Consider the following 23,628-nt stretch of genomic DNA (forward strand, 5'->3'; position numbering starts at 1 on the left):
AGTATCACATACGGCTCTACCATCAGTGTCCTTCAGTTAAAAATTGTCAAACGTAACAATTCGAGCATTCAGATTCAGCTCTCTCGCGTGCTCTGTAGCTAGATTTGTTTAAATCCGTCACACGCTTTCAAGCCTGTAAGACAGCAAAGGACACCATCAGTAAACTTTACTTAGCACATGCTTCCGTGTGCACCAATGCTGGTAACGCTCTTACATTCAAGGGAAGTTTTGTCCTGAAGATCTAACAATGACAGTTAGGATGTCTCTTGAACACGCATCCAATAGTATTGGCTCGTATTCACGATTCAATCCAACCCTAATGTTCTCAAAAATTGAACAGCATCCCCTGTTTGAGTCAAAACGTAAACAGGAACACCATAACTATGACCCGCAGCGAATTGGATTTCTAGACCTTTCTGGTGAACTCAGGAATCAAATATACCGGCTGCTGCTTGTACACCACGGTCGCGTTGATGGTGTCCGAGTCAAGATGCCGGGAGTTAAGCTTCTTCAGCTCTGCAAGAAGGTTCACGAAGAGGCGAGCTCAATATTGTATGCAGAGAACACGTTTACGTTCGGAATTGAAGTAAATTGGAGTAAACTTAACCGCATGAGGCTTCACTGCTTTCCACCAAGTCTCTCAATTTGGCCCACAACCCGCTATCACCAGTGGGTTCGGAAGCTCCACATAGGTATTTCCTTCACACCAGGGCTGCCAATTGATTTTGAGCCTCCAAGCTTTCTTAGCAGTGACATCAAGAACATGAGGAAAGCATATGATGCGTGCTGGGACGATCTCGACATCACGTATGAACTTTGCGAGGGTACAACCCATCGCCTTACATTTACAATGGCATGGCTCAAGTTCCGCTGCCTTGAGCCCATATCACATCCAAACTGTAAACTGATCACCAAAGACAACATTTCACCTCTAGTGAGATGGTGTCTCGAGCGCACACTTCAGCAACGGAACCCTGCAGAGAATCTACACAAAGAACAATTGTCTGCTTTACAGGAAGCACACGAAATCGCCTGCGACAGTTACTACTCCGGCATGCGGCGCTGCATTACAGACTTGGCATGGAGACTTGTCTGGGGTTCTCCTTTTGAAACGACGCCACCCCACATTGCACCCGGTATCACCTTCGGGGCCGCGCCGGTCTTTGTCGCACCAGGTGTGCGGAGACGCATTTATGATCATAAGGTCATGTATCAACAGATCAACAACTCGATAACGGATCATACGGCGACGGAACTTCTTCTCAGAGACAATGAGATGCGTATTCTGGCAGCGTTAGAGATGCCAGATGAAAAAGAGCTGCTTATCAAAGATTGCGCAGAGTTGCGTATGTACTTTACACTGCAAGAGACTGCGATGAAAATAATAGCATTGTCCCGGTCTTTGAGCGACTAGTCACACAATATCTCGTGAAAGGAAATAAATCACGAGTGTTTATGACCGGTATATGGAACGAAAGCATGGGGAATGTGTTGAAACTAATCATTTGGGTTGGAGCCTCAAACTTGTCGCAATGACTGCTGAAGGATTGCGTAGCTGAGAAGGAACACAAGTCGACCAGGCCTCTGAATTCCGTATGCTTGAATTAAGAGCAGAATTCTCAAATTTTGGCCCACAGAAGAGCACGATTCTTTCACAACCCACTCGAGTCCTTGATTCACTCAGCCATGATGCGCTGCCCCTCATCAGCCTTGTTCAGCCTCGTCCGAACATCGGAACGCTTCGCACCGATACTTGCCGTCCCATCCCTGACCAATATATGAATTGCGATTCGAGCATCTAAAGTTCCGGTAGGCACACTCTCTTGCGACGTCCTCTAATTTTTTTTTTGACAAATCGCACTTGGGTCTATTCAGTTGAACGCTCGGCATGCCTCCACCCAGCGGACCACGCGATCCCATCGCGGGTCCTGACGACGGTCCTGCCCCGCCTTTCCCACTACGCTTCAAAGGCCCAGTCATAAAGGGCTTTGGGAGAGGCAGCAGAGAGGTATGAGAGCTCATCCCTTATTTTTATTTCACTTCACGCTAGCACATATTCACTACGCATGTGCACGTTCTGTTGAGATAGAAATTTCTGACGCTTGAAAGCTCGGCATACCCACCGCAAACATACCCCTCGAAGGTGTCTCCATTGCGGGCAAAGAACTCGACAGCGGCATCTATTTCGGCTGGGCTGGTCTCGACCTGCCTCCCTCAGATGCCACGACCTCGTCCACGTCCTCTGAACCTGATGCGACGCCATCATCGCAGGGTGCCTCTATCTCGAAGAGAATCTCCCAAGCCGCCTCCCATATCGCGTCCAAAGTGAATGGCACATCGCATCTTCGAGGCCAGGTCTACCCCATGGTCATGTCGGTAGGCTGGAATCCATACTACAAGAACACGGTGCGAAGCGTGGAGATACATATCATGCACGAGTTTGGGAGAGATTTTTACGGTCACCACTTGAATATCTTGATCTTGGGCTTCATCAGGCCTGAGTATGATTACGTGTCCGTAGAGAGTTTGATCGAGGATATTAAGACAGACATTGAGGTCACGAAGAGGAGTCTGGACAGGCCGCCATATGCGAAATTGAAGGACGACGCGTGGCTGAGGACGTTCCCTGAGAACCCGAGGACAACAGAACACGGAAACGATACGCCATCGTGATGAGAAGGACAAGGCAGGAAGTATTTAACGAGAAGATAGGGGCTGGTATCCAGGCTCGATAGATAGATCATACCATAGACAAGTTGAGAGGGTATCTGGCGACATCTATGCAAACAATATAAGACAAAAAAGCGTCAATCAAGCAAGACCCTCCTGTTCCATGGAATCCTTCGCAGCATTGAGCACCTTGTGAAGGCTGACAGCAGCTCTACCAACACCTCCACCTTCTTTGGCTACTTTCACAATGCCAGTCTCAAAACTGCCCCGCCACTTCTCGTCGAAATATATACAGCGTTCCTCCCATCCTTCGTATGCAGCGCCTTCTTCATCCTTGGGGCCCCCGAATAAATCGAGATATGTATAGTGGCTGTTCAGTGTCGTTCGAGTTGGCAACATATGCTGGTGAGTCTGCCACAGTGGGAAAATTCTCGCGGCAAGCCTCACATCTGCATCGTCTTCCTCGTTTTGAGTCAAAGGCAACAGCCCGTTGCGCAGAAATAGCGTGAGCACCGTTAGCGTCTTCAACAGCAGCTTTCCGTCAATTGTCCCTTTAGTCGCGGCGCTCGGCGTTGACGTCCACGCCCCCTTTCCGTCCTTGGGCGCAGTTGCAGCGGGTGCATCCCAGCCCAAAATTCCCGCGAAGCACTTTAAAGTCTTTGACCATCCTCCCGCGCAGCTGACCACCTCCCTGCCTGTGACCTCACACATCCATTCAAGCACGTCCAGAGCGCCCATTTTCACTGGCGTGCTCAGATTCGTCATACCCAGTCGCACCCACAACAGTAGTCCTTCGATGTGGACTTTCACGTCCTGCTTCGGCAAGCACTTTAATAATTTCAACACCTGAGTCCTAACAGCTCCGCTACTATCCCGAATGAGCGGCTGTACTTTTCCCACGATCACACTTGCTGGTTGTGGCAATTCGCTCCCCTGATCGCAACATATCTGGAGCACGCTTGTCAAGTGATTTAGGCTCTGCAACCGCTGTCCTTCGCTCTTATGTCCTAGCAAGCTGAGATGGTGGTTGAATTGTGCAACGGTAGACGGTGCATTTGTCGTCAGCGATTGCTGAAGCACAGCGATCGATCGAGCCTTGAAAGACGTGTCGGTGTAGTTGTCTGCTTTCGCCTTCGTCTTTCCAACCTTGAGCTTGACTTTTTGAAAATCTTTCTTCTTCTCTTTTTTGGCTTTGGCGGATTTGGTCATAGTGTAGGAGCGAGATTAGCGACGTATGCGACGCCGAGGACGGTAGTGACAAGGAATGGAGAAAAGCCTTGACTTTTGAGAGGGCATTGAGAGTTACGACGGCAATGGCATGGGAATTCTGGAAAGATGCCGTCGCGTATGCATAAAAGAATGTCAACTTTTTTCAAGGAACTTTTTGCTTTACAGTTCGAGCTCGGACCGAGTCTGCAGCTTCAGGGTCCATGGCATTACGATCATTGCTCGAATGCAACAAAACTATTCAGATATTGGTCGTCATCGCATTGATGAAGATCTATCCTTTCGAGATACATTATAAAAATTTAGCAGAGTTTTAAGTGCTTTTCTTCAACCCTGCACTCGTGCTGTGAAATCACCTACATACGGTACCACCTGACTCAAGCCGCAGAACAAGGAATTTGCGGCGGTCTCTCCACGGACATTGCTGTAACATCTTTGCACCTCTGGCTCTTGTTACTGCTAAATATGTTAGAACGAATAATCCTCTGTTTACAGCTCATTATGAGTCATTCAACATTGCATCTTAAGAATTTACCAACCAAGCCATTCGCGTACAGTGACAAGCTGATTAGTGATAGTATTAGAATCAATCTTTCAGCTGCTTCCTAGAAATCCTGAGGATCAAATACAGGAAATTCTAAAGACTGCAGCACTGGAACAAGTAAAAAATAAATACACTGTGATAACGTACGTCTGGGGCGGCATGGAAATCAGGTCAAATTATTTTGCGACGGACAATCCACGTAAATAATCCCAAGCCTTGATGAGGCCTTCAAAAAGGTCAGATCTCCAACCCAATCAAAAATTGTATGGATGGATGCCATCTGCATAAATCAAAAAGATGAGGGGGATAACGGACATCAGGTTCAAAGGATGGGAAAGATCAATGAGAAAGCTCAGACTGTTATCATATGGCTTGGACCGGATCCCAAGAGGGTCGCCGAAGAGCGTTTTAGCTTTATTCGCAAGGTAAATAAACATCTAGGGGAACTACAGGTAAGAAATTATCCGTGGATTGTCAATGGGTAACCTGTGCATTTGATATTATGCTTTTGAAAGCCTTTTCTAAACAGTTCAGTCTAAGAGACTTTGGATCGTGCAGGAGACACGTTTAGCAAAATCATGCAATTTACACGGGGGAGGTGCTCAAATTGACTACGCAGAGTATATAGAACTAGTTCTATGGGTTGGTCTTTGAAAAGACGTCCAAGATCTTGCTGACAGAGCCGTTGGCGTTCATTTTCAGTCATGGGAAATCTTCGACAAGATTCAGTCAACTTATTCCAACATTGAAAACATGGAGCCGAAACAAGCCACTTACTTCGGACGTGCTTAGCGGCGAGAACATGTCACCCGCGCATTTTGGAATTATTACACATCAGCCGTTTCCTGAGAACAACAGACTTAAGGGATCACATATATGCTTCTCTGGACAGCCCACTGGCTCGAGATGGACACGTTTTGCCGAGGATCAAGCCGAACTACAATAAATCGTTCCATTAGATGTTTCTGGAGATCGCTCAAATTCTTGTACAGCTGCCAATGGAAGCAAATTGGCTGCTATCACGGGCCCAAGTACGCAGCTCGAGTCTAGACTAGGATGATCTCTCTTCCTGGGTTCCTCGCTCGAACGAGCAGCCTAGAGCCAATCCCTTGACTCACAGAGACTATTGGTTTCGTTCAGGCAGCAGTGTTATGCTTAAAGTGAAAGCTTTGGAGCAAAATAAAATCGGAATTTGGGGCTATCATGTTGATTCAATATCCTAGATGTTATCAACCTTACCTGATGTCGACTACGTTCAATCAAGTTCAGACAATTGGCCAAAGGGAGAGAGCCGACCCCGATGCCCTCTGACTGAGTATTTGCTCGACGAAATCGAACAAGCCACCGGTAGCACACAGTCACATATGGAACATGATCTAAGCCAGGTTTTAGTTCTATAATACCAACAAGAGGAACACATCTCTTGGATCACCCATCATCTGGAGAGCTTTGCTTCGATTAGACGCTCACTTCAGTCAGCTACGCAAAGCAAGGCCTGGTCAGACGCCTTGAGTAGCGACGCTCTCATGACTTTGGTCCATATGCAACAGAATAGTAACTGGGGAGTCATATGCACAGGGGATAACGATTGGGACTAACGCCGCGCCTGCAGAGTCGACGATAAGAAGTTCATCTCACCAGGCGCACGCGTTCCCCTTCTTTTTCGCTGTATAATCCACGGTACTTTTACTCTTGTCGGGAAAATGCTTCATCTATGGTTTCATGAAGGGTGAGACGCTCGTTGAAGCCAAAAAAAGGAATGCTTGATGAAGTGTTCTTGGTCGTTGAATAATCTGCTAATACATATCGATTATTTTGTTTCAAGTCTGTCTTTCAGTAGAACCTTCATATGTATTTATGAGCTGGACATCTGATCTCATAGGATTCAAGTCCTAGCTTGCCCCAATGCCACCAAGCGCCACGCTATGCAATAATTCAATTCATTACGTCCGAGCTGGATAAAAACGAGCGAGGTCTACAGTCGAATCCTCTTTTTCTCGCCTCCAGCTGCGTTTCTCTCTGAAATGCTTCGCTTCCGTTCCATCTCCTCCTTCATGATGCGCTCAGCCTCGCTCATCTTTTTTGGTGGTTCTTCAATCGCGATCTTCTTCGTCTTGAGTGGGTTTTTCTTCTTCTCCTCAGCGAAGACGTTTTTGGGTTTCGGCGCTCCAAAGGATATCTTCATTGGAGTGGTTGTTGAAGGAGCCGTCGTGCTGGAAGACCCTTCAATAGAGGCCTGAGCAGCAGGTGCAGAATCCTTGGGTGTCTCGTTCGGACCGGAGCCGCTTTCTGGCTTTATTTCCGTCTTCTTCGCTCCAAATCCAAACTTGATAGGCTCAACGACAGAGGGCTCGGTGGTAGTATCCACGTTTTCGCCTTCCCGTACACTTTCCTTGGCCGCTTTGATTGCTTCGATCTCTTTTGCCTTGGCCTGCGCTCGTGCAATCTGCTCTTGAAGCAACTTTTGCTCTCTCTCCTCGTCGCCGCGGTCTTGCCTCTCTTTCTTTCTTATTGCTTCGTTCCGCCTTAGCGCTTCGGGGCTATCGTCCACCCAAGCAATGAAGAGCCCTTTTTCCTCCTCTTCCTTTACTCTGCATATGCCCTCCCTACCTAGGTACTTGGTAAATTCAGTCAGACTGGGCCACTTTGTTGCATTCATATGTATATGATCCTTATTTGATATGTATTCCTGATAAAAGCGATTTGCGTGAACCCATTTCTCGCCATGCGACGTGCGTAATAGCTGGATGAAGTCGCGCTTGAATTGCATACTATAGTCGTTGATGAAGCTCTTCGCGTTCTCGCCCACAATCTGCATATTTCGAACATGACCCTCACTCATTGTATGCTGTTTGAAGCCGTTCTCGTCTCGCATCTGCCGCTCGCAAACTTGACAGTACCAGCGCAGCCTCTGAAGGCCTTTCGCCTTCATCTTGTTTGCGAGCGCCTTAGGGGTGCCAGCCTCTGCTTTCGGCATCTTGGCGGAATTCTGGTTTTTAATAATGAAACGACCCCAGGTAGTATAGAAGAGCGGAAGGGAACAAGAGCAGGAATTGAATTAGGTAAAGTTGCACTCACCAAAGAATGACGTGCAGCTGAGGCCGCAATCAGGAGCTACCCAGCCACGCGCTTGCGCCACAATCGTGGTGGGTCCGAATCGCGTCAAAAGACTCCAACCTGAGTGTTTTAGCTGGGCAGAAAAAAAGTATGAACAATATCAAAGGCCAAAATTCCATTACACCAGCGATTCCCACAAGTCACAGTGCAGAAATGTTATTGCGAGATCAAGCGAGTATCAAGCTCTTGGCCTCTTGCAGCTGAAATCATCTTATCATTTATTTCTCACGTGCTGCAATGTCTTCCTTTGGCAGCTCCTTGATCAACAAGGGCCGAAAAGTTGTGCCAAAGGCAGCAGGCCGCCGTCGTCCCGGAGCTCCTCCAAGTACTGCAGCGACAGCCGTAGTCCCGACTCAGGACTCTGCATCGGTAGCATCGGGAAGATCTAGTGCAGATGCTTCGAAAACTCCGCAACCGGATCTTGTATCTACCCAAGCAACGTCACTCCAAAATGTCGTTCCTTCGGAAGACTCCTTCAATAGATCGATAGGAAAACCGTCAAGCGATGGGTTGGTCACAGGTCCATCATCTCTGCCTCAGCTGGGTGGGCAAATTGGTATCAGTCGTCCACCTAACAAATCGACTGAAGCAGCAAACCCGGTTCATCCTCCGAGCTCAAACAATGTACATGCTGCGGAAGATATCATTCCCCAATTCTCCTCAAGCAACATCCGACGGAGGAGCTTTTCTTCTGAAGTTGCTGATTTCAGCCCATCCAAACGTCAGCGAGTAGAGTCTCACGAAGTAAATGAGCGGAGCACGAGCCCGCCAGAAGCTTCTATGCCCCTTCGTGGTCGAGATGAAGATGAAATACCAATTGTCCAGGTCAGGAAGCGACTATCACCAAAGGCGACAAAATCAACGCCACCAAGATCAGAGGAAAGAGTAGAAGCCCCATCAGAGCAAGATGAACTTGTGCCATATGAGGCACCAATGACTTTAGAAGGCGATCAAGACTCAAGCCAGCCTACTGCTACTGGAATATTTCAACCGGCTGTCGCGCCTGTGCTCACGACCACGGCGAATGGTCCGAAGCCTCGAGCCAAGGGGGCTCGACGGAACCAGTGGCAGGTCACGACGCAAGCTGATCTTGCTCCAACAGGCTCACGAGAAGAGACCGAAGTAGTTGAACACCTTGAGGAAATGGGCGATGCCGAGACTGATCCAATTACAGTCGTCGGACCTAAAGCCCGCAAGGTAAGGAAGGACAAGGGCATAAAGAAAGGATCAATGAGGCGTTCTCAACGCAGCGAGGAAGCCTATGACGATGGGTCCATCGTTGCGACGGGTGCACAAGTATCAAGTGCTCAACCTACCGTGGAGCAAGAGGAAGCACTTGTGTTAGCAGCTACAAAAGGAAGAGCCATCGCTCCTCAGCCACCTCCTGCTTCTGTTGTCTCTGCGGACTTGCCAGCTGGGCCCGATCCGCTACACGAGCCTTCACCTGAAGATGATGTTGCAGAACCAACTTCAACTTCAGCTCGATTGCGGAACGTCCAAAAAAGACGTGCAAAACAAAAGGCAGTCGAGGCTGCGAAATCGCGTGCTTCAGCAGCACAGACTGCAGCCGCAATAGACGCTGCTGTAGCACAAAGTATTGAGGGCATATCCTCGCCATTCCCGCCAAGCACATCAAATCCAGTGTTCAGAGTTCAATCTCAGGAAGCTAGTTCACGCTCTCGACGATCCACGTCTGCTATTACGGATGCTTCGGATGTTACTCAGGCCACGGAAGGTGGACCACGCCAACGCAAGCGATACCGTCGACAAGCCACACCTCCGGGTAACGAAACCGTCTTCATTGCTGACAAAGTTACACCCATGATCAGCTTAGTCGGCCGCGATACCGAGAACCGAGTTGGTATGCGAAGTACCATGGAGATGAAAATGCGTGACATAGACTGGAAGGATATCAAGAGACGTCATGCTGAACAATTCAGGCAAGCCGCTGTGCTAAAGGGCAAAAGAAGGACAAACGACTTCGACGTCATCTTTGGCCGCCAAGAAACCCCGCCTGAGTCAAGATCTACTCCGGCTGGAGATGGTGAGGGTGGCGATGATGATGACGACGACGACGACGGAAGTATTCTCGAGAAACGAATTCTTGCCCGAGAGAAGAGATTTGGGAAATCTACGGGCATGCGAATAACTATAGTAAACGGCGAGCACCGTATGGATGACAGTCAAAATCAAGGACAACGGGACTCTGAGCATGTTGACGACCAGGTTGCTGAGGCTGATGAGATAGATATTGATGAGCTCACCAAGCGCCGGTTTAATGTGCATACGTTTATTACCTGGAAGCGCCGTGACCCTGAAGAGCGTGTGTACCAATCCAGCCGTTGGAGTGAAGAGGAAACTGAGAAATTCTATGAGGCATTGAGATGTTGCGGTGTTGATTTTGGAAGCATGGCGGAGTGGTTTCCGGGTCGCATCCGACGGAGCATAAAGCGAAAATTCAACGTTGAGGAGCGTATTAATCCCGAACGTATCAATCAGACACTGAACGAACATATGATGCTTGTCACGGGCAAGGAACTTGGAGATGATGGAACAGGCTGGGATTTGGCCCAGTTTCACGCTAATGGTGCTGGAAGACATTTGAAGGATCCGCGCGAGGTGGAGATGCAGCTCGCAAAGGAACGAGCAGAGAAGGAGATTGAGATTGCAAAGGCAAAGAAGGAATACGAGGCTGAGAAGGCCAATCAAAAGCTTGCAGGGATGCAATCTGAAAACTATGAGGAAGAGGATGAGGAAGAAGATGGCAGTGTCGAAGCTGGAGTGGATGATGACATAGAAGGTGATGGCGAAGGCGAAGAAAATGACGACGGAAATGAGTATGGAAAGGAGGAGGAGGAGGAGGAGGAGGAGACTATTGGTGACGTGATCGAGGATCTCAAATCAACGCGCATGGAAGGAAAGCGTAAGGACAGAGCGGCCGCGGAAAGGGCTAGCACAGAGGAAGATAATGATGAGGAAGAGAGCGAAGAATATAACGAAGCCGATGAGCGAGACGTCGTGCCAACGGTGGAACTCGACGAGGACGACGAAGAAGTGTACTACGAAGAAGAGGACGAAGCGCCGCCTGAATGGGATGACGAGTAAGCGCTTTCACTTGGCCTCGGTCAGCAGTGCGAAGTATAGCAGAAAACATCGAGAGCTATTCTCAAGGGAAACAGAGTGGTCGAGGATTCTTTTACGTGATCTGCGTGCTCTTTATTACGAATGCATGAGCTATCTTTCCGAGGCAGGGAGCGCTTCGCAGCGCTTGATCGATTCGAATATAGACCCCATATCCGATGTCGTGAGGTAATTTTTTAGACGCCTTCGCTATGCAATAGTGCTGCAGCCGTGACCTAAACTGCCGTCGTTTTACATGCCATCATCGAACGCCCAGTTCCCAATGCTTTTTACGTCCTTCTTAGATCCACATGTCAGTTGCCTCTCTTGCTCAAGTCATACATACATTGTTGATCACACCGTTGTTCGCCACAACACCCTTTGGCTTGCTGGTTAGAACTTCAGCCAATCATCTAAATACACACACCCCTCTGGACTAACAATACCGCCAGGCCGACACTTCATCTTCACGCGGCACCTGGCACAAGGCACCTGACTCAGGCCGTTGCCAGGCAGCCAGCCCTTTGTGTCCGGCTCAAGGGAGCCAAAATGCTGGCTGCTCTCGTTCCTAAGGTCCATTTTCCAGCTGCGCTTGCATGCACGCCAACGGGGCTCCTTCATGTTCAGGTTTCCGTCGTAGTCTCGTATACGCTCGATGTAACCATCGAACTCCATTTTGGAGAGGAGTTGTTCTGTATCTTTGAGCGTAAGGACAATGTCCTTGATGACCTTCTTTTCATTGATTTCAAGCATGACATCGATGGAGGTGGGGTACTTGGAGTAGTAGTGCGGGTGCTGGGGGATCAGGGCTTGGCGATTTCGGGTCCATGCTGGGTAGAGATTCCGCTCGCGTGGTGGCGGTGGAGCGACGTAAATTTCGCCTCGATCCTGCGTTGCTTTTCCTTTAGCCCCAGGCTTTCCCGCTGCAGCATCTGCTGAGCCTGTTACAATTTTGGAAGGCTTCAGAGGAGGCTTTCGGGGCTTGTCCTTGGGCGGAGTGGCTGGTCTATCCTCCTCTAACGCGTCATCCGAGATGCGGATGTCTTGTTTCGCCCAACTCTTTTCTGTCAGAAACTGTGTGACAACATACGTAAGAATATTGATCATGCCCTCATCGAACTTGCCTTCGTCCATGAACCCGCCGCCAATGTGCCTCTCGTCTGGTTTAACATCGGCGCTGATATACGTTTTCTTGCTCGTCTCGGCAGACTTGATCTCCTGCACGACTTTGGCACTGACAAGCTCTCTTACTGCCTTCCTGACGATGGCAGTGTGAAGCCCACTCTTGATCTCGAGCGGTCGCATCCATACACCGGCCCGTCCAGAGCTCTCGATCAAGCTGTATATCAGGATGTGATTGTCGCTAAATCCAGCAAGTCTGTATAATAGCACTTCTGTCAGTACTCATTGTTATCAACTCGACGCATCACCAAAGGTGAGCGCTTACTTTTTGGCGACGTCGTAGGACCGCGTCTTATAGAGAACGCCGCGATTCAACGTCATTACTGTGAATAAAAAGTGTGTGACCAGCGATTGGCATAAGTCTAGGAGGTCCTGATCATCGTCTGCGACATTGGCTTGCTGAAGTTCCTTAAGCGAAAAGATTTCGCCCACGGGCTTCTTCTTCAAGCAGTACTGGTACAATTTGTCTCGCTTCTCGCGGTCTTTGGACTTCACCTTGTCCGGCTTCTTTTTCGCCGGCTCCATCGCTGGTGGCTGCTCAATAGTCGGTCGGATAGTTTGAGAATCGGAAAGCTGAGCCGTCGATGGCATAGCATCGCGTGTGGAACCTTGACGGGAAGCCTCTGCTCCGTTGGGAAATACATTCTGGGCGCCTGATCCGGAAGTTTTAGCAGGCTTGTCGGTTGAGGCCTGGAGTTTTGCAGTGGACTTCTTTGATCCCACCAGATCTTTGTCAGTACCAGCTCCTGCTGCAGAAGATGTTCGTTTCCGTAGGCGACTAACCGACTGCTCTCCGCCATGGCCGCTATCGCCTTCTACATCTCCGTCTTCTCGCGCAGCGTTTCGTTCTGCCATTAGAGCTGCGGGTGAATCGACAGCCGGAGCGTAATCCCCAGACGATACATCATCCGCCCCGGCCACCGCGACTCCATTAGGCGCAGAATGGCTGCCATTCAGCGTAGCATTCTTTGCCGCAGTTGGTTTCCGTGCTTTCGCGGCCGTTGCTGGTTTTGGCGTCGGCGGAGGAGTTTCTATCGAATCGGTTGGATCTGAAATAGAGGTCTTTTGGCGCTTGATGCCATTCTTGGACGCAGAGATTGGCGACTGTTCTTCGACTCCGGCCTGCTTTCGTTTTGCGGCCGGAGCCATGAGGAGAACTAGAGGCGAGGAGGAGAAGAATGCTGGACTTTCTTTCTGTGCATGCAAAGCTGCTGGTGTCGCAGTGGGGCCAACGCCAGAATTTATGAGCACGGACTCGAGCACGCCAAGACCGCGGTGGACGACGAACCATATGGGGGGACAATGAAGAAGACGATGTTTATTCATTCGCAGCACGCCCTCTCCAACTATTGTCCACAGATCTGTGTCTCGAGCTAAAGCGTGTCCCTACGTCAAAGACGCATCATTGTCATGACTGTGTTTCTATCCAGCCCATGAGCATCTTTGTCGCACACAGCTGCTCCTGCTGCCCTCACGTTGCTCTATATCCAGTCACCAGCACTGGTTGATGGTTTCTCGTATCCTAAGATGGGCATACAATCCCCATCCTTCCGAAGTACCAGTCACCTAAAGGATTGATAGGAAGACCTCGCAGTTGCTCTAGTTCCGCCCAGGAATCGTCCCGGTGCCTCGAAGAGGATTTGACTTCCTGATTAAAGCCGTGTTGCCCCAGCTGGCCATTTCTATTCTCGAATCATACTTATTTGTACTGATTCAAGCTTCTCTACTCAATCTCCCGACCATCCAAAGCGTCAAATTTCTTTGTGTCTGCATCGTCCTGCTTTCTGTAATATCTCATGACAATAGCCATGATGCTGGCTGACTTCCTTACCATGTCCGGCCTTGTTTCACTAGGCCTCGCCATGCGCAACAATAGCTGCGTACCGTCAGGTATTCTAATCAGTCGCTCGCTTGTATTAGAGTGCAGAAACTTATTCAAGTCAGCAAGTGTGGCAACCACCGCGCCATTCAGCTGCCATTCGTGCGCAGACTTCTACGGCTCCTGTGGTATTGATTGCGCTCAGCCAAACCTCACGTGGGCAAACATCTTCAACTGTGAGGGCTACTGTAAGGGAAAACTATGCAATGGACCGTTTGGTCAGGTGAGCGTTCGATCAGGATTATTTCTACAGGTGCTAACTTGGACGCGAGCCGTGCCGCAATCTCTGCCAATATAGTATCTGTGACGGGTTGCCCTTGACTACAATGGCAGCTAAGCCCTTACCTCAATAGATCCCTTAGCAGCTGTTATGTTGGCTAGGAAAAAAGGAGGATAGTTCTTCTGTCGACTGGATGCACATGGCCCAGTTATAAAGATAATAGAAATCTGCAGTTCCACTGACCGGCTTCGCTTTCGTCGGAGGTGGTATTGCTAGACTGAAAGGATACATGCAACGGTACAAGGATATCTATTTCCCTCCTAATTAGATGAATTCTCATCATAGCCGATGTTCTTCGCTCAAGTATGTCGTACTTCGTCTCCTCATTTCCGCTTAGACTGCGCTACGCAACTTTCTCTGCATGCTCTGCACCTTGACTTCTAGCTCATGGCACTCGTCCTCCTTACGATGTAGCTCCTTTTGCAGCATCTCCTTCTCCAGTCGGAGAAGCTGCATCTTTGCGCCAACCTTCTCGCGGTACGTGGCGTGCTCTTCATGTAGCGCTTCGATGTGGTGCCACTCTACGCCAGGTTTTTGGGTCGCAGGTGCACGTCCAGCGCGGAGAACTGCGATCTCAGCGTCTTTGGCTCGGAGTTTTGCTTCCATATCAGCGACAGTACCCCTCCATGCCTTGTGAGCAGCCATTCGGTTCACATCATCGATACTGATGTCTTCTTGCTTGGAAGCTTCAGCCGCCACGCTGGGCGTAGTGCTCTGGGCTTTCTGTCTCAGAGCATCAATCTGCTCCAGCAAGTCGCTGTTTCGCTTCTCGAGCTCCATGACCCTCTGTTCCAGTGCTGCCGTCTTCGCAGCAGCAAAGAGGTCCGTCGTGTCCCTCCTCTCAAGCATAATGCTCGACGGCCGGCCACGACTTGGGGTCGAGCGTCCACCGGTAACTGGGCTCTGCGACTCGAGACGCTCCAATTTGCGCGTTGCCTCTGCGAGTTTGCCACGTACAACTTGCAAATTCACCAGGTCGTCGTCCCGAAGTTTTGTCATGCCTTCAAGATCGCGCCGTGCTTTGGCGAGGAGGCCACGCACCTTGATTATGTTCTCTACGTCCTCATCGCGCAGGGCGAAGAGAGCTTCGTGCCGCTTGTGCCAAGTTTTCCTTTCTTCTTCAAGAGTCTGGACTCGAGCCTGAAGCTCAGAATACTCATCTGGCGTGACGCTGATGGTCGGATTTTCACGTTCCATAAAGATGATTTTGGACATTAGAGCTTGTAATTGGACCTCTAGTGGCCCAGGTACGCGTGCTGGAGGAACAGGCTCCTCTTCGGCTGTCTCAACGCCGTCCTTGGTCTCTTCAGCAAGCTCTGTGATCTTCTTTGGTATTGAATCAGGGGTGGGCGTCTTCTCTGGGTACTCGTAGTTATCCTCTTCTCCCGCGAGTGTCGAGCTGCGAGAGCGGGCGTCATCTTCAGTGGTGTTATCTCGCAGCTGGCTCTCATCGCGCGAAGTAGGCGGCGAAGGAATTTCCACAGTGGCTATGGTAGCATTGTTGAACTTCTGACTCAATCGTGAGACATTTGACTGTGAGCGAGCAGATGTCCACATTGCAGGCGGTGCGTTTCTCTCGCCAGAGAGATAACTCTCAAAGTCTTCGGAGGAAGCATTGCTTGAGCGATCAGAAGCTATGGAGTGGAAAGAGCCTGTACGCTCAAGACGAGCGGACGCTTGATTCATGGTCCACATTTCTTGAGGGTCAGACGTGAACGCAGATTGAGATCCTGAATTCTATTTTACGAAGTACAGAACGCGTTAAAGATTCGAATGCCGCTAAAACAAAGCACATTTTTGGGAATCCTCGGAAGCATATATACGTCCCCATTGAATTCGGCACTGCTTGACGCTGTCGGAACGAGAAAGGGAGACAACAGCTGAAGGAGGCATGTTGAAACACATACTGAGACCCAAAAGTTTCCTGAGAAACGCCGCAGGAGGAGAGACCAGAAACAGATGGCTAGAGTGCAAGGTATGTGAACCCGTTTGACATCCTTGAAGGGTCGAGCAGAATTCAAAATCCTTTCTAACCTTTTCAATCCTCGCTTTGAGAAATTGAAACGTGAGAACACATTGTCGTATCATCCATCTTATGTGCTAGGTGCGTCGTTTGCACGTGCTCCTTTCTCACTGGCGGTCAAGCTTCACCAGTCCAAGAAATCAAGACCACATCGTTTCCCTTGATTTACTAGATAAAAAATGGGACAGGGAATTGTTGCAAAGTTGAAAGACATGTTCGGAGAGTTCGAGCCACATCCACAATGTGGTGTTTCGAACGAAACACGCCAGTCCCCTTCATAACTGGGACACCTTGAATGTACAACACCAAACCCCCTGGAACCACATCACGACCACAGCGTTGTATTTTTCCTCTCCACATTCCGCCTGCAACGATATCAGCTTAGAATGGATCATAAAAAGCGCTGATCTGGCTCAAGGAGGAGAAGTCACATGATTACATTCTTGCAATGCCAGTTTGAGCTGTTTGGCCCCTAGATCCCTCTTCACGCCGGTCCTTGGCAAATGAGGTGGCAATAATCAGTCTCAAGAGTAAGATGGGATAGTCTTAGATCTTTCGGCTTCGTTCCAGTGGTCGCTCAGCCTGTGGTCGAATTTGTGTCTCTGATGACCCTCTTCTCTGGTGTGCTGGCCTGGACATATGCCCCAAAATAGCTCGACGGGACCAGCAAAGTCAAGAATGGCGATTCTTGACCTTGTTTAGATTCTGACGCGCGAAAATAATGTTACATTCGACCGGCTAATTTTCCTAGGCGTCTGAATATCAATTCTAGAGGACCATTCGTGATAAGGACCTCGTTTGAAGCTCTATTAAACGATGGACACGATCGTGGAACTCAGTGTTATGAGGTATGTCGTCCTTTGGCTACAAAATTCACAGCAATGATAAGAAGGTTCCACGTGCAGTACGCTCCTTACGCGAATTCACCTCAGGCTTTCTTATCAGCGGTCGTTGAGCTGCGATCCTGCCTTTCGCTGTCTTAAGTACTTTGGATTTTCTTTTTGGGCCTGCTCGTTTCACAAAATTACATTGCTACTATCTTTCAACATCTTGATCTGCATGCAGTCTCTAACGATGTTGATCACCAGATCGCTATTGTCATTGACAGTTCAAAGTTCATGCTGGACAGCGACTCAGAAGCCCATCGATCTGGCCGCCGTTATTGACTTGAGCGAAGAAACACATCTTGATTATGCATTTGGCAGTTCCGGTCCGGCTAACAGCGCTTTGAGCAAAAATTAATATTACTGTGGGAACCATTACCGCTAGCGGTGTGAAGATGGCCATCGCTTAGCTGACTGCAAGCCACTCTGGACCTGGAGAGAAACGATCTGTCATCCTACTACTGACTGATGGAGAGGTAGAACGAGCCACACAGACTGCGAGCCGCAAATCAAACACGAACAAAACACAAACAGGACACGAACACAACGTCTCATCAACCATTTCAAGTGTGGATATCTTCATTGTTCAACACTACTTCAACTGCGCCTCATGTTGCCCCCTAGTTGTAAAACCACCGCTACAACAGAGGATGTCACGGGAGAACGCATCTTTGGCTTCAACTGCAACGCCTACTGTGATCGTGATGGGAAGTAAGATTACGACACAGTTAAAAGACGCAATACGCACCGATATCATTGCCTAGATGCAGATAGGAGCATGATGCGGACGGTAATGACAAGCATTACGTGCTTGATTACATAAATCAAAGTTTATGTCGTACATTGGGGATTTAGATGTTACCTTACGATGAGGGTTTTGCGGGATATAAACATAGGTACGTCAAGCATAGGTGCAAGGAACACTCAAGTCTGCGGGTTAAATGATTATCATGCGAATATTCAGCTGTTAAATTGTATGCAGTGTTTATTAAAATCCTTCCGTTCGCTTTTTCTTCTTCTTCGGTGTTTGCGTTCCGCTTATTTGACTGGACAGTCTCAGCCTTTGCTGAGAAAGATGCTGACCTGGCATCTGCGGTTGTTGGCTAGATGGGATGGATAGCTGACTTCCATCTTGTGTGCTTTGAAGCTGACTGGACCCAAAAACAGGAGGTGTTGACGTAGGGCGTACAGGCAGTTCCCTCGAAAACGGCTCACCAGTTCTATGAACTGACTGAGTTCTTCCAGAACCAGCTTCATTCTGTTCTGGATTACTATAGCCAAGCGAGATGTTCTTGTTGCGCTGACTTGAGCTAGTTACGCTTGGAACGACTTGGCTTCTTGAAGGTGTCGGCAGCGGCTGACTCCCAAATCCAGGAATAGCTTTCGCTCTTGTTGCCTTGGGATTTTCTATTGATTGACTACCGAATCCTGGAATGCTTCCCTGAGATCGGCCTCTTGTTGCTGGCTGCTGACTTCCAAACCCAGGTACCTGACTGCTTCGTGGAGGCTTCGGAGCTCCGGACGAGAGAGACTGCTGGGCTGCTAGTAGATTTGGAGGCACCTGGCTACTCGAAATTGGAGGAGGCTGACTTCCGCTAAAAATTGGCGGCAATTGACTGCCCCCAGGACCAGAAACCTGGCTGCTTACAACAGTAGGTGCTTGGCTCGATCCTACTCCCAGTTGTTCTGCTCTCATCTCCTCTTTTCTTCTCCTTAGAACATCCTTCTCTTTCCTCCGCTCCAATCTTCGCCTCTCTTTCTCACTCATCCCAAGAACAATCCTCTCTTCCTCCAACCTCTTTTTCGTATCCGTGTAGGAGTATTTAATCGGATCTACACCTAACTCCCAGTGACTGAGAACTGTCATTGGCTTGAGCCCCCAGGATTGAGTCGGCTTAATGTCCATAGCCACGCTGTGAGAAAGGCGGTCCACTATTTCGGACATAGCATCGTTTACGGATTTGCGATACGGCGAGCGAGAACGTGACGTGGATGGGGTTCTAGATGATGGTGTTCGTAGTACTGAACGCCCTTCCCGTTCTTCGAAACCTCGCGAAAATTCCACCGACTGCTGGGAGGCAGCAATGGACAAGTCGTCCGCATCCATGTCCATGTCATCATCATGAACGTTTTCAGCATCCTCTTGCCTAACATTCTGCTCGATTTTCGCACTAGCAAGAATAATCTCAGCTGCGATGGCCTTGGCGATCTCTTCTCTCTGCAGTCGGAATGCGTTTGAGAAATCACCGTTCAATGGTGTTATATAATTTTCCTCGAGATACGCGTACAAATCGTCGAATGGCATATCATTAGGCGCAGGGTCTTTGCCCAAATCCAGATCCAAGGGAATAATTTGGGGGTATAATCTCACGACGGCAAGATCACTGGATGATGCAAATGCATCTTCAAGCGCAAACGACGCATCACGCAAATTTACCACCTGGGGAACGACCATTCGAGTGAGCTCGAAAAGAGTCATCTCTCGACCTGCTGGATCTTTTTGCTTGAGCACCTGACTTTGCACTTGCTCTGTGAGGTGGTCAATATTGACCACAGGGATAAATTCTTTACTGCCGCCCTCAGCAGTACCCTCCATGACAGCAATTGCCAGCCGTTGGTTTTTTCCATTGACCTTATGTGGCTTATTGAGTATTGCGCGTGTGTTTAGCTCATATTTGTTGTCGCTGCTGCCATCGCTCTCTTCGTTAGAGGACAGAGACTCCTCGAATGTGTCTGGTACCACGAAAGCGCCATGTGCGTCAAGCTCAATTGCTCTTCCGCTCTTTGCTCGATGTGGGAGACGAAAATGGATCGTATCTGTAGGTTCCTTGGTATCATAGAAGACATGCCGCAGCCCAAGGTCTCTCTTGAGAACCATGGCGCTGTATAACCTTCCAGCAAAAGTTGTCCCGGCCTTGGCCATTTCATCTGGACTTTGATCCAGAAGTACACGCTCCAGTTTGAAGTCCAATGTCCGATCACTTCCATGCTCTGGTAAAGCCAAAGCCATCGCATTCGAAGCGGCAACTTGACCATCAGTTGGTATCTCAAACCAAAAACACGTTGCTACTGCGTTGTATTGCGAGAAGATGGTAATCAAGCAGCCATTGTCTTCCTCGTTCACACGCATTTTCAATGAAATATCAGACTCATCGCGAAAATGCAGTACGGAGATCAGAATTCTCCCTCTGATATTTATCTCCGTATCTGAAAGGTTCGATTTTGAGTCCTCGAACACCCTCAGCAAGAACAAGGATTGGCTTGTGAGAACAAAAAGATGATCCGAACGACGCCAGCAAAGTCGCATATCCAAATGCCAGCCAGCCAGATATCTATCCTGGGGTAAAAGCGGTGGGAGATCAAATGAGGCGCCAGTGGGTACGTCAATCAGGCAGATGCTACGCCTGGTACATGCTATCAGGGTTCGGTGGTTGAAGATCCAGGTTACGCGCGCCCATCCATCTTGTCTTAGCTTTGTTTCGATCTCATGATCTGAATCTCGTAATTCTGGAGGACTTGCCTGCCCCGACTTGACTGTGTTGCCAACGTCACTTGCCGACAAAAGTGTGTCTTCTAATCTTTCGGATGACAACCTCGAAACATACTCAGATGGCTCCGGTTTTAAAATCACATCTTCTTGATCAGGGGAGAACCCTAGCGAGTGCGAAGCATTCTCCTCTCGATTTTCAGTTTGCTCATCTTCTTGCCCCTGCGCGGGTCGAAGGCCAGTATTTTGTGTTTCCATATCATCTGGCTCCCTCTCTTCTTCAACTTCTGGCATTTTGCCCATGAATATTGGTACAGGACTGTACACGGGTGCCGTATGACTGCTCCGCTGAATCCGAAACACCGACCATCCACCAGATTGATCAATTACAACGACTTCGCGCTCTTTCCACGGATTGAACATGACGTCTGAAAAAGTCGAATACTGCGCCTGCCACGGGTGCAGCTCAAATAAAATATTGCAATCGATCCGTGAGGCAGGGATCGTTGAAGTTGGGAGTTGATCTCCGGAGGCAGGGACCGGATGATTGCGATAGCGAGGAAACATGAATATTATGCAACCTTGCAGTCGGACGGCCAGAAGGGACTTCGTCTCCTTTCCTTCGATATTTTGTGAGGAGCTTATTTGCAGTATAGGAGCCCCCTTGCCCGCCCACCAGCCGGTCTCTTTGTCTGGAATCATTAGCCCAAATACATGTTCGTCAACCATGTATTCTGGTTCATGTAGTCTTATCAATCGTAACGCCTCGCCATGCATGCCACCCGGTAGAGCAAGAATACTGATCATTTCCCGTTGCCCGTCAGGTGCTCTGTGTGAAATTGCACTACTAGCCAACAGCTCCCCAACAGAAGGATCATACTCATCAAGTGCCTTTGCTACACCTTCTGAGAGCCTAACCATTGGTTTTACAAGATCCTCCGCGGGCTGTAATTCTGGGAACGAGTCGACTAGCTGGCGAAGTTCAGACTCGAGAGCGTTATCGTATCGTTCCTCACGTCCGTCCGCATCATCTCGAAGATAAACATCGCTATCAGCGCTGGCGGTGGGTTGGACCAAATCCTCTGGTACCTGGCTCAACTGGAAAAAGCGGGTGTTGCAATTTAATTTTGAGAAGTTCCATCGCTTCGAGGTTGGATCATACAACGGCACGCCGAAGTGCCCATAATGGATGGAACGGAGATCAGCCCGGCGCAACTTTGAGGAGTTCATGGCTATTAATTGGACAGAGCAATCGAAATTTATTCATTGTCGCTTATGTGTTGCTGCTTATGCCGCTCAGAAGCGGATGCTGCACTGACTAGACTATCCTCAAGTCTCGCCTGCCACTTGATGGCTACATCTAGCAAAATGAAATGCGCGGCATTAATGTAAGATTTTATGGCCTGCCGTGAGTTTGCGAAGCCAACTGTCACTGGGACAAGATGGTGTACGAAAAATGCTGGTACGGCGAGCAGAAAAAGTTGTTTGAAAGTGAGAAGCTTTGGTGCTGACTAAGCAACACTCTTGGCGCTTGTTTACCTTTCGTCGTCACACTAAACAAGGCACCACGAAGAATCTCCTCACACTTCAAATCGTAGCGCAACAACCTCGAAGCAATCATCGCAAACATGGCAACCATTGCATACGAGAGCTCTCTGTCGACATCGTTGTCGCGATCTCACATTTCCTCAGATGTGCCTTCTATGGCCGATCAGCTGCCCAGCGTAAACTTCAACTTCGATGACCTGCGGGAGCGAATGGCCCGATTTACAGCTCGATTCGATCGATTCATTGAAGACGGCAGAAAGCGCGTGTTGGAGGAAAAGAACCAATTTCGGATCAACTTGGCTGAATTGCACGGTACGATTTGGGCTTCGTTCTTCCGCGCATGCAGGCATGTATATTTTGCTAACAAGTATGCCGAACAGAGGACCAAAAGCAAGTTTCCCGGTCCATTGAGATTGAAACTATGAAGGCGCAAGCCCACGCCGCACAACTAGAGAAGGAAGCTGCCGAGAAGGCCGAGATGCACGCCCAGATCAGCTCACTCACAAGCCATCGAGATACGCTCTCTGCACAGAATACAGCCCTACACGCTGAACTCAAATCGCTGAACGCTACTCTTGCTGCGCGTAAAGATGCACAGGCAAAGCACGCACGGTACCTATCGTCGCAATCACGTCACAATGTTCCCGAGTTATGCTTTTGGGAGGATTACCTATGCATGCGAATTGAAGGTGCCGGGGTTGAGGATCGGTTACGGTTTGTATTTAGCCATCTGATTGAGAAAGATTGGGAAAGAGAGGGTTGGTTCGAGCTTGACACCAGTGCACGAGAATACAAAGTGACAAGGACCGTGCCGAAATTGGAGGAAAGCGAAGTGGAAGCACTGGTTGAGACCATGAACGAGAGTAGAGAGCTAGGTCCGTTTTTCAAGGGCATGAGAGAGGCTTTCGTGAGGGCACTCAAATGATTTGATAGATTGGGGCTGGATTTAGTTCGGCGTTGAGGGGAACGATACCAAGGCTTTTTCAATTTCAAAGTTAAATATAAGCATAAGAGATTCTGTCATGTATATGCATGTTCAAATGCTCCGAACTGCAGTACGTAAAGTTGACAATAGTGCAGCAATGGAGATTGCGATATTGACAAAACTGGCAAGATCGATATGAGCGTTCGGTAGTTACCTGAGCGAGCGAACCTAGACTCAGAGTAGAGTCGAAGCTCGAGCTCCGTTGATGCGGTTGCTGGTGGCAGAGGTCTCTAGGGAGAGTAGAATGCTTAGCACGTTTACAGGACTTCCACCATTTCGCATATCGTACCTCACGGATACATTCCTAGGGATGCGCCTTGTTCATTGGGCTCTGGTCCGTCGTTTGTTAAGTGTACTGAATTGATGTCGACCGTAATACCTTGACTATTAATGTAGTCCAAGAGCATTCCACCGACCTTTATATGTAGAATCAAACTATTTCTCATCTCCACAGATCTGAGGTCGTACCAGTGAGAGCTAAGCAACCCAAAATGCTGCGTTCTAAGTAGAGACATGAGAATATGATCGACTGTTGACCCCTCTATGTACTCAAGTGGACGGGGCGCATTTTCGTTGTTGCCATTAAAGTGAGGATGTTTAGAAGCAAAGCGATACAGGGAAGTCAACAAATAAATGAGGTGGATAAGATAGATAAACAGTTTACGAGAAACATAGGGCAAAT

At 49.0% G+C, this 23,628-nt stretch overlaps 10 protein-coding genes across 11 annotated transcripts; 5 read left to right on the forward strand and 5 right to left on the reverse strand.

Moving 5' to 3' along the window:
* Positions 1-490: 490 nt before the first annotated feature.
* On the forward strand, positions 491-1,414 carry PV09_07148 (uncharacterized protein; the record flags this gene model as incomplete). The annotated part of the gene is made up of 1 exon (XM_016360877.1): positions 491-1,414. One exon carries the CDS (start codon positions 491-493, stop codon positions 1,412-1,414), a length of 924 nt encoding a protein of 307 aa, XP_016211249.1.
* Positions 1,415-1,808: 394 nt separating this feature from the next.
* On the forward strand, positions 1,809-2,821 carry PV09_07149 (uncharacterized protein). The gene is made up of 2 exons (XM_016360878.1): positions 1,809-2,008; positions 2,110-2,821. The coding sequence occupies exons 1-2, from the start codon at positions 1,889-1,891 to the stop codon at positions 2,671-2,673; spliced, it is 684 nt and encodes a 227-aa protein (XP_016211250.1). The 5' UTR covers positions 1,809-1,888; the 3' UTR covers positions 2,674-2,821.
* On the reverse strand, positions 2,688-4,016 carry PV09_07150 (uncharacterized protein). Its single transcript, XM_016360879.1, has one exon. It carries the CDS (start codon positions 3,877-3,879, stop codon positions 2,812-2,814), a length of 1,068 nt encoding a protein of 355 aa, XP_016211251.1. The 5' UTR covers positions 3,880-4,016; the 3' UTR covers positions 2,688-2,811.
* Positions 4,017-6,209: 2,193 nt separating this feature from the next.
* PV09_07151 (uncharacterized protein) lies at positions 6,210-7,484 on the reverse strand. The gene has a single exon (XM_016360880.1). The coding sequence runs from the start codon at positions 7,416-7,418 to the stop codon at positions 6,417-6,419; it is 1,002 nt and encodes a 333-aa protein (XP_016211252.1). The 5' UTR covers positions 7,419-7,484; the 3' UTR covers positions 6,210-6,416.
* A 166-nt stretch (positions 7,485-7,650) lies between these two features.
* On the forward strand, positions 7,651-10,803 carry PV09_07152 (uncharacterized protein). The gene has a single exon (XM_016360881.1). It carries the CDS (start codon positions 7,796-7,798, stop codon positions 10,661-10,663), a length of 2,868 nt encoding a protein of 955 aa, XP_016211253.1. The 5' UTR covers positions 7,651-7,795; the 3' UTR covers positions 10,664-10,803.
* On the reverse strand, positions 10,742-13,061 carry PV09_07153 (uncharacterized protein). The gene is made up of 3 exons (XM_016360882.1): positions 12,644-13,061; positions 12,126-12,571; positions 10,742-12,056 (listed from the first exon to the last, which is right to left on the reverse strand). The coding sequence occupies exons 1-3, from the start codon at positions 13,007-13,009 to the stop codon at positions 11,072-11,074; spliced, it is 1,797 nt and encodes a 598-aa protein (XP_016211254.1). The 5' UTR covers positions 13,010-13,061; the 3' UTR covers positions 10,742-11,071.
* Positions 13,062-13,192: 131 nt separating this feature from the next.
* Positions 13,193-14,304, forward strand: PV09_07154. 2 transcript variants are annotated; one of them, XM_016360884.1, is made up of 3 exons: positions 13,193-13,750; positions 13,805-13,962; positions 14,012-14,304. In XM_016360884.1, exons 1-3 carry the CDS (start codon positions 13,657-13,659, stop codon positions 14,090-14,092), a joined length of 333 nt encoding a protein of 110 aa, XP_016211256.1. In that variant the 5' UTR covers positions 13,193-13,656; the 3' UTR covers positions 14,093-14,304. The 2 variants fall into 2 exon arrangements, with proteins under 2 accessions (XP_016211256.1, XP_016211255.1); XM_016360883.1 differs by having other exon boundaries at positions 13,193-13,962.
* Positions 14,252-15,714, reverse strand: PV09_07155 (uncharacterized protein; the record flags this gene model as incomplete). The annotated part of the gene is made up of 1 exon (XM_016360885.1): positions 14,252-15,714. One exon carries the CDS (start codon positions 15,712-15,714, stop codon positions 14,353-14,355), a length of 1,362 nt encoding a protein of 453 aa, XP_016211257.1. The 3' UTR covers positions 14,252-14,352.
* A 2,157-nt stretch (positions 15,715-17,871) lies between these two features.
* PV09_07156 (uncharacterized protein) lies at positions 17,872-21,856 on the reverse strand. Its single transcript, XM_016360886.1, has one exon. The coding sequence runs from the start codon at positions 21,641-21,643 to the stop codon at positions 17,915-17,917; it is 3,729 nt and encodes a 1,242-aa protein (XP_016211258.1). The 5' UTR covers positions 21,644-21,856; the 3' UTR covers positions 17,872-17,914.
* A 135-nt stretch (positions 21,857-21,991) lies between these two features.
* Positions 21,992-23,143, forward strand: PV09_07157 (uncharacterized protein). The gene is made up of 2 exons (XM_016360887.1): positions 21,992-22,273; positions 22,342-23,143. The coding sequence occupies exons 1-2, from the start codon at positions 22,042-22,044 to the stop codon at positions 22,884-22,886; spliced, it is 777 nt and encodes a 258-aa protein (XP_016211259.1). The 5' UTR covers positions 21,992-22,041; the 3' UTR covers positions 22,887-23,143.
* Positions 23,144-23,628: the final 485 nt, after the last annotated feature.

The sequence above is a fragment of the Verruconis gallopava genome (genome assembly GCF_000836295.1).
Source record: "Verruconis gallopava strain CBS 43764 unplaced genomic scaffold supercont1.27, whole genome shotgun sequence".
Lineage (NCBI taxonomy): Eukaryota > Fungi > Ascomycota > Dothideomycetes > Venturiales > Sympoventuriaceae > Verruconis > Verruconis gallopava.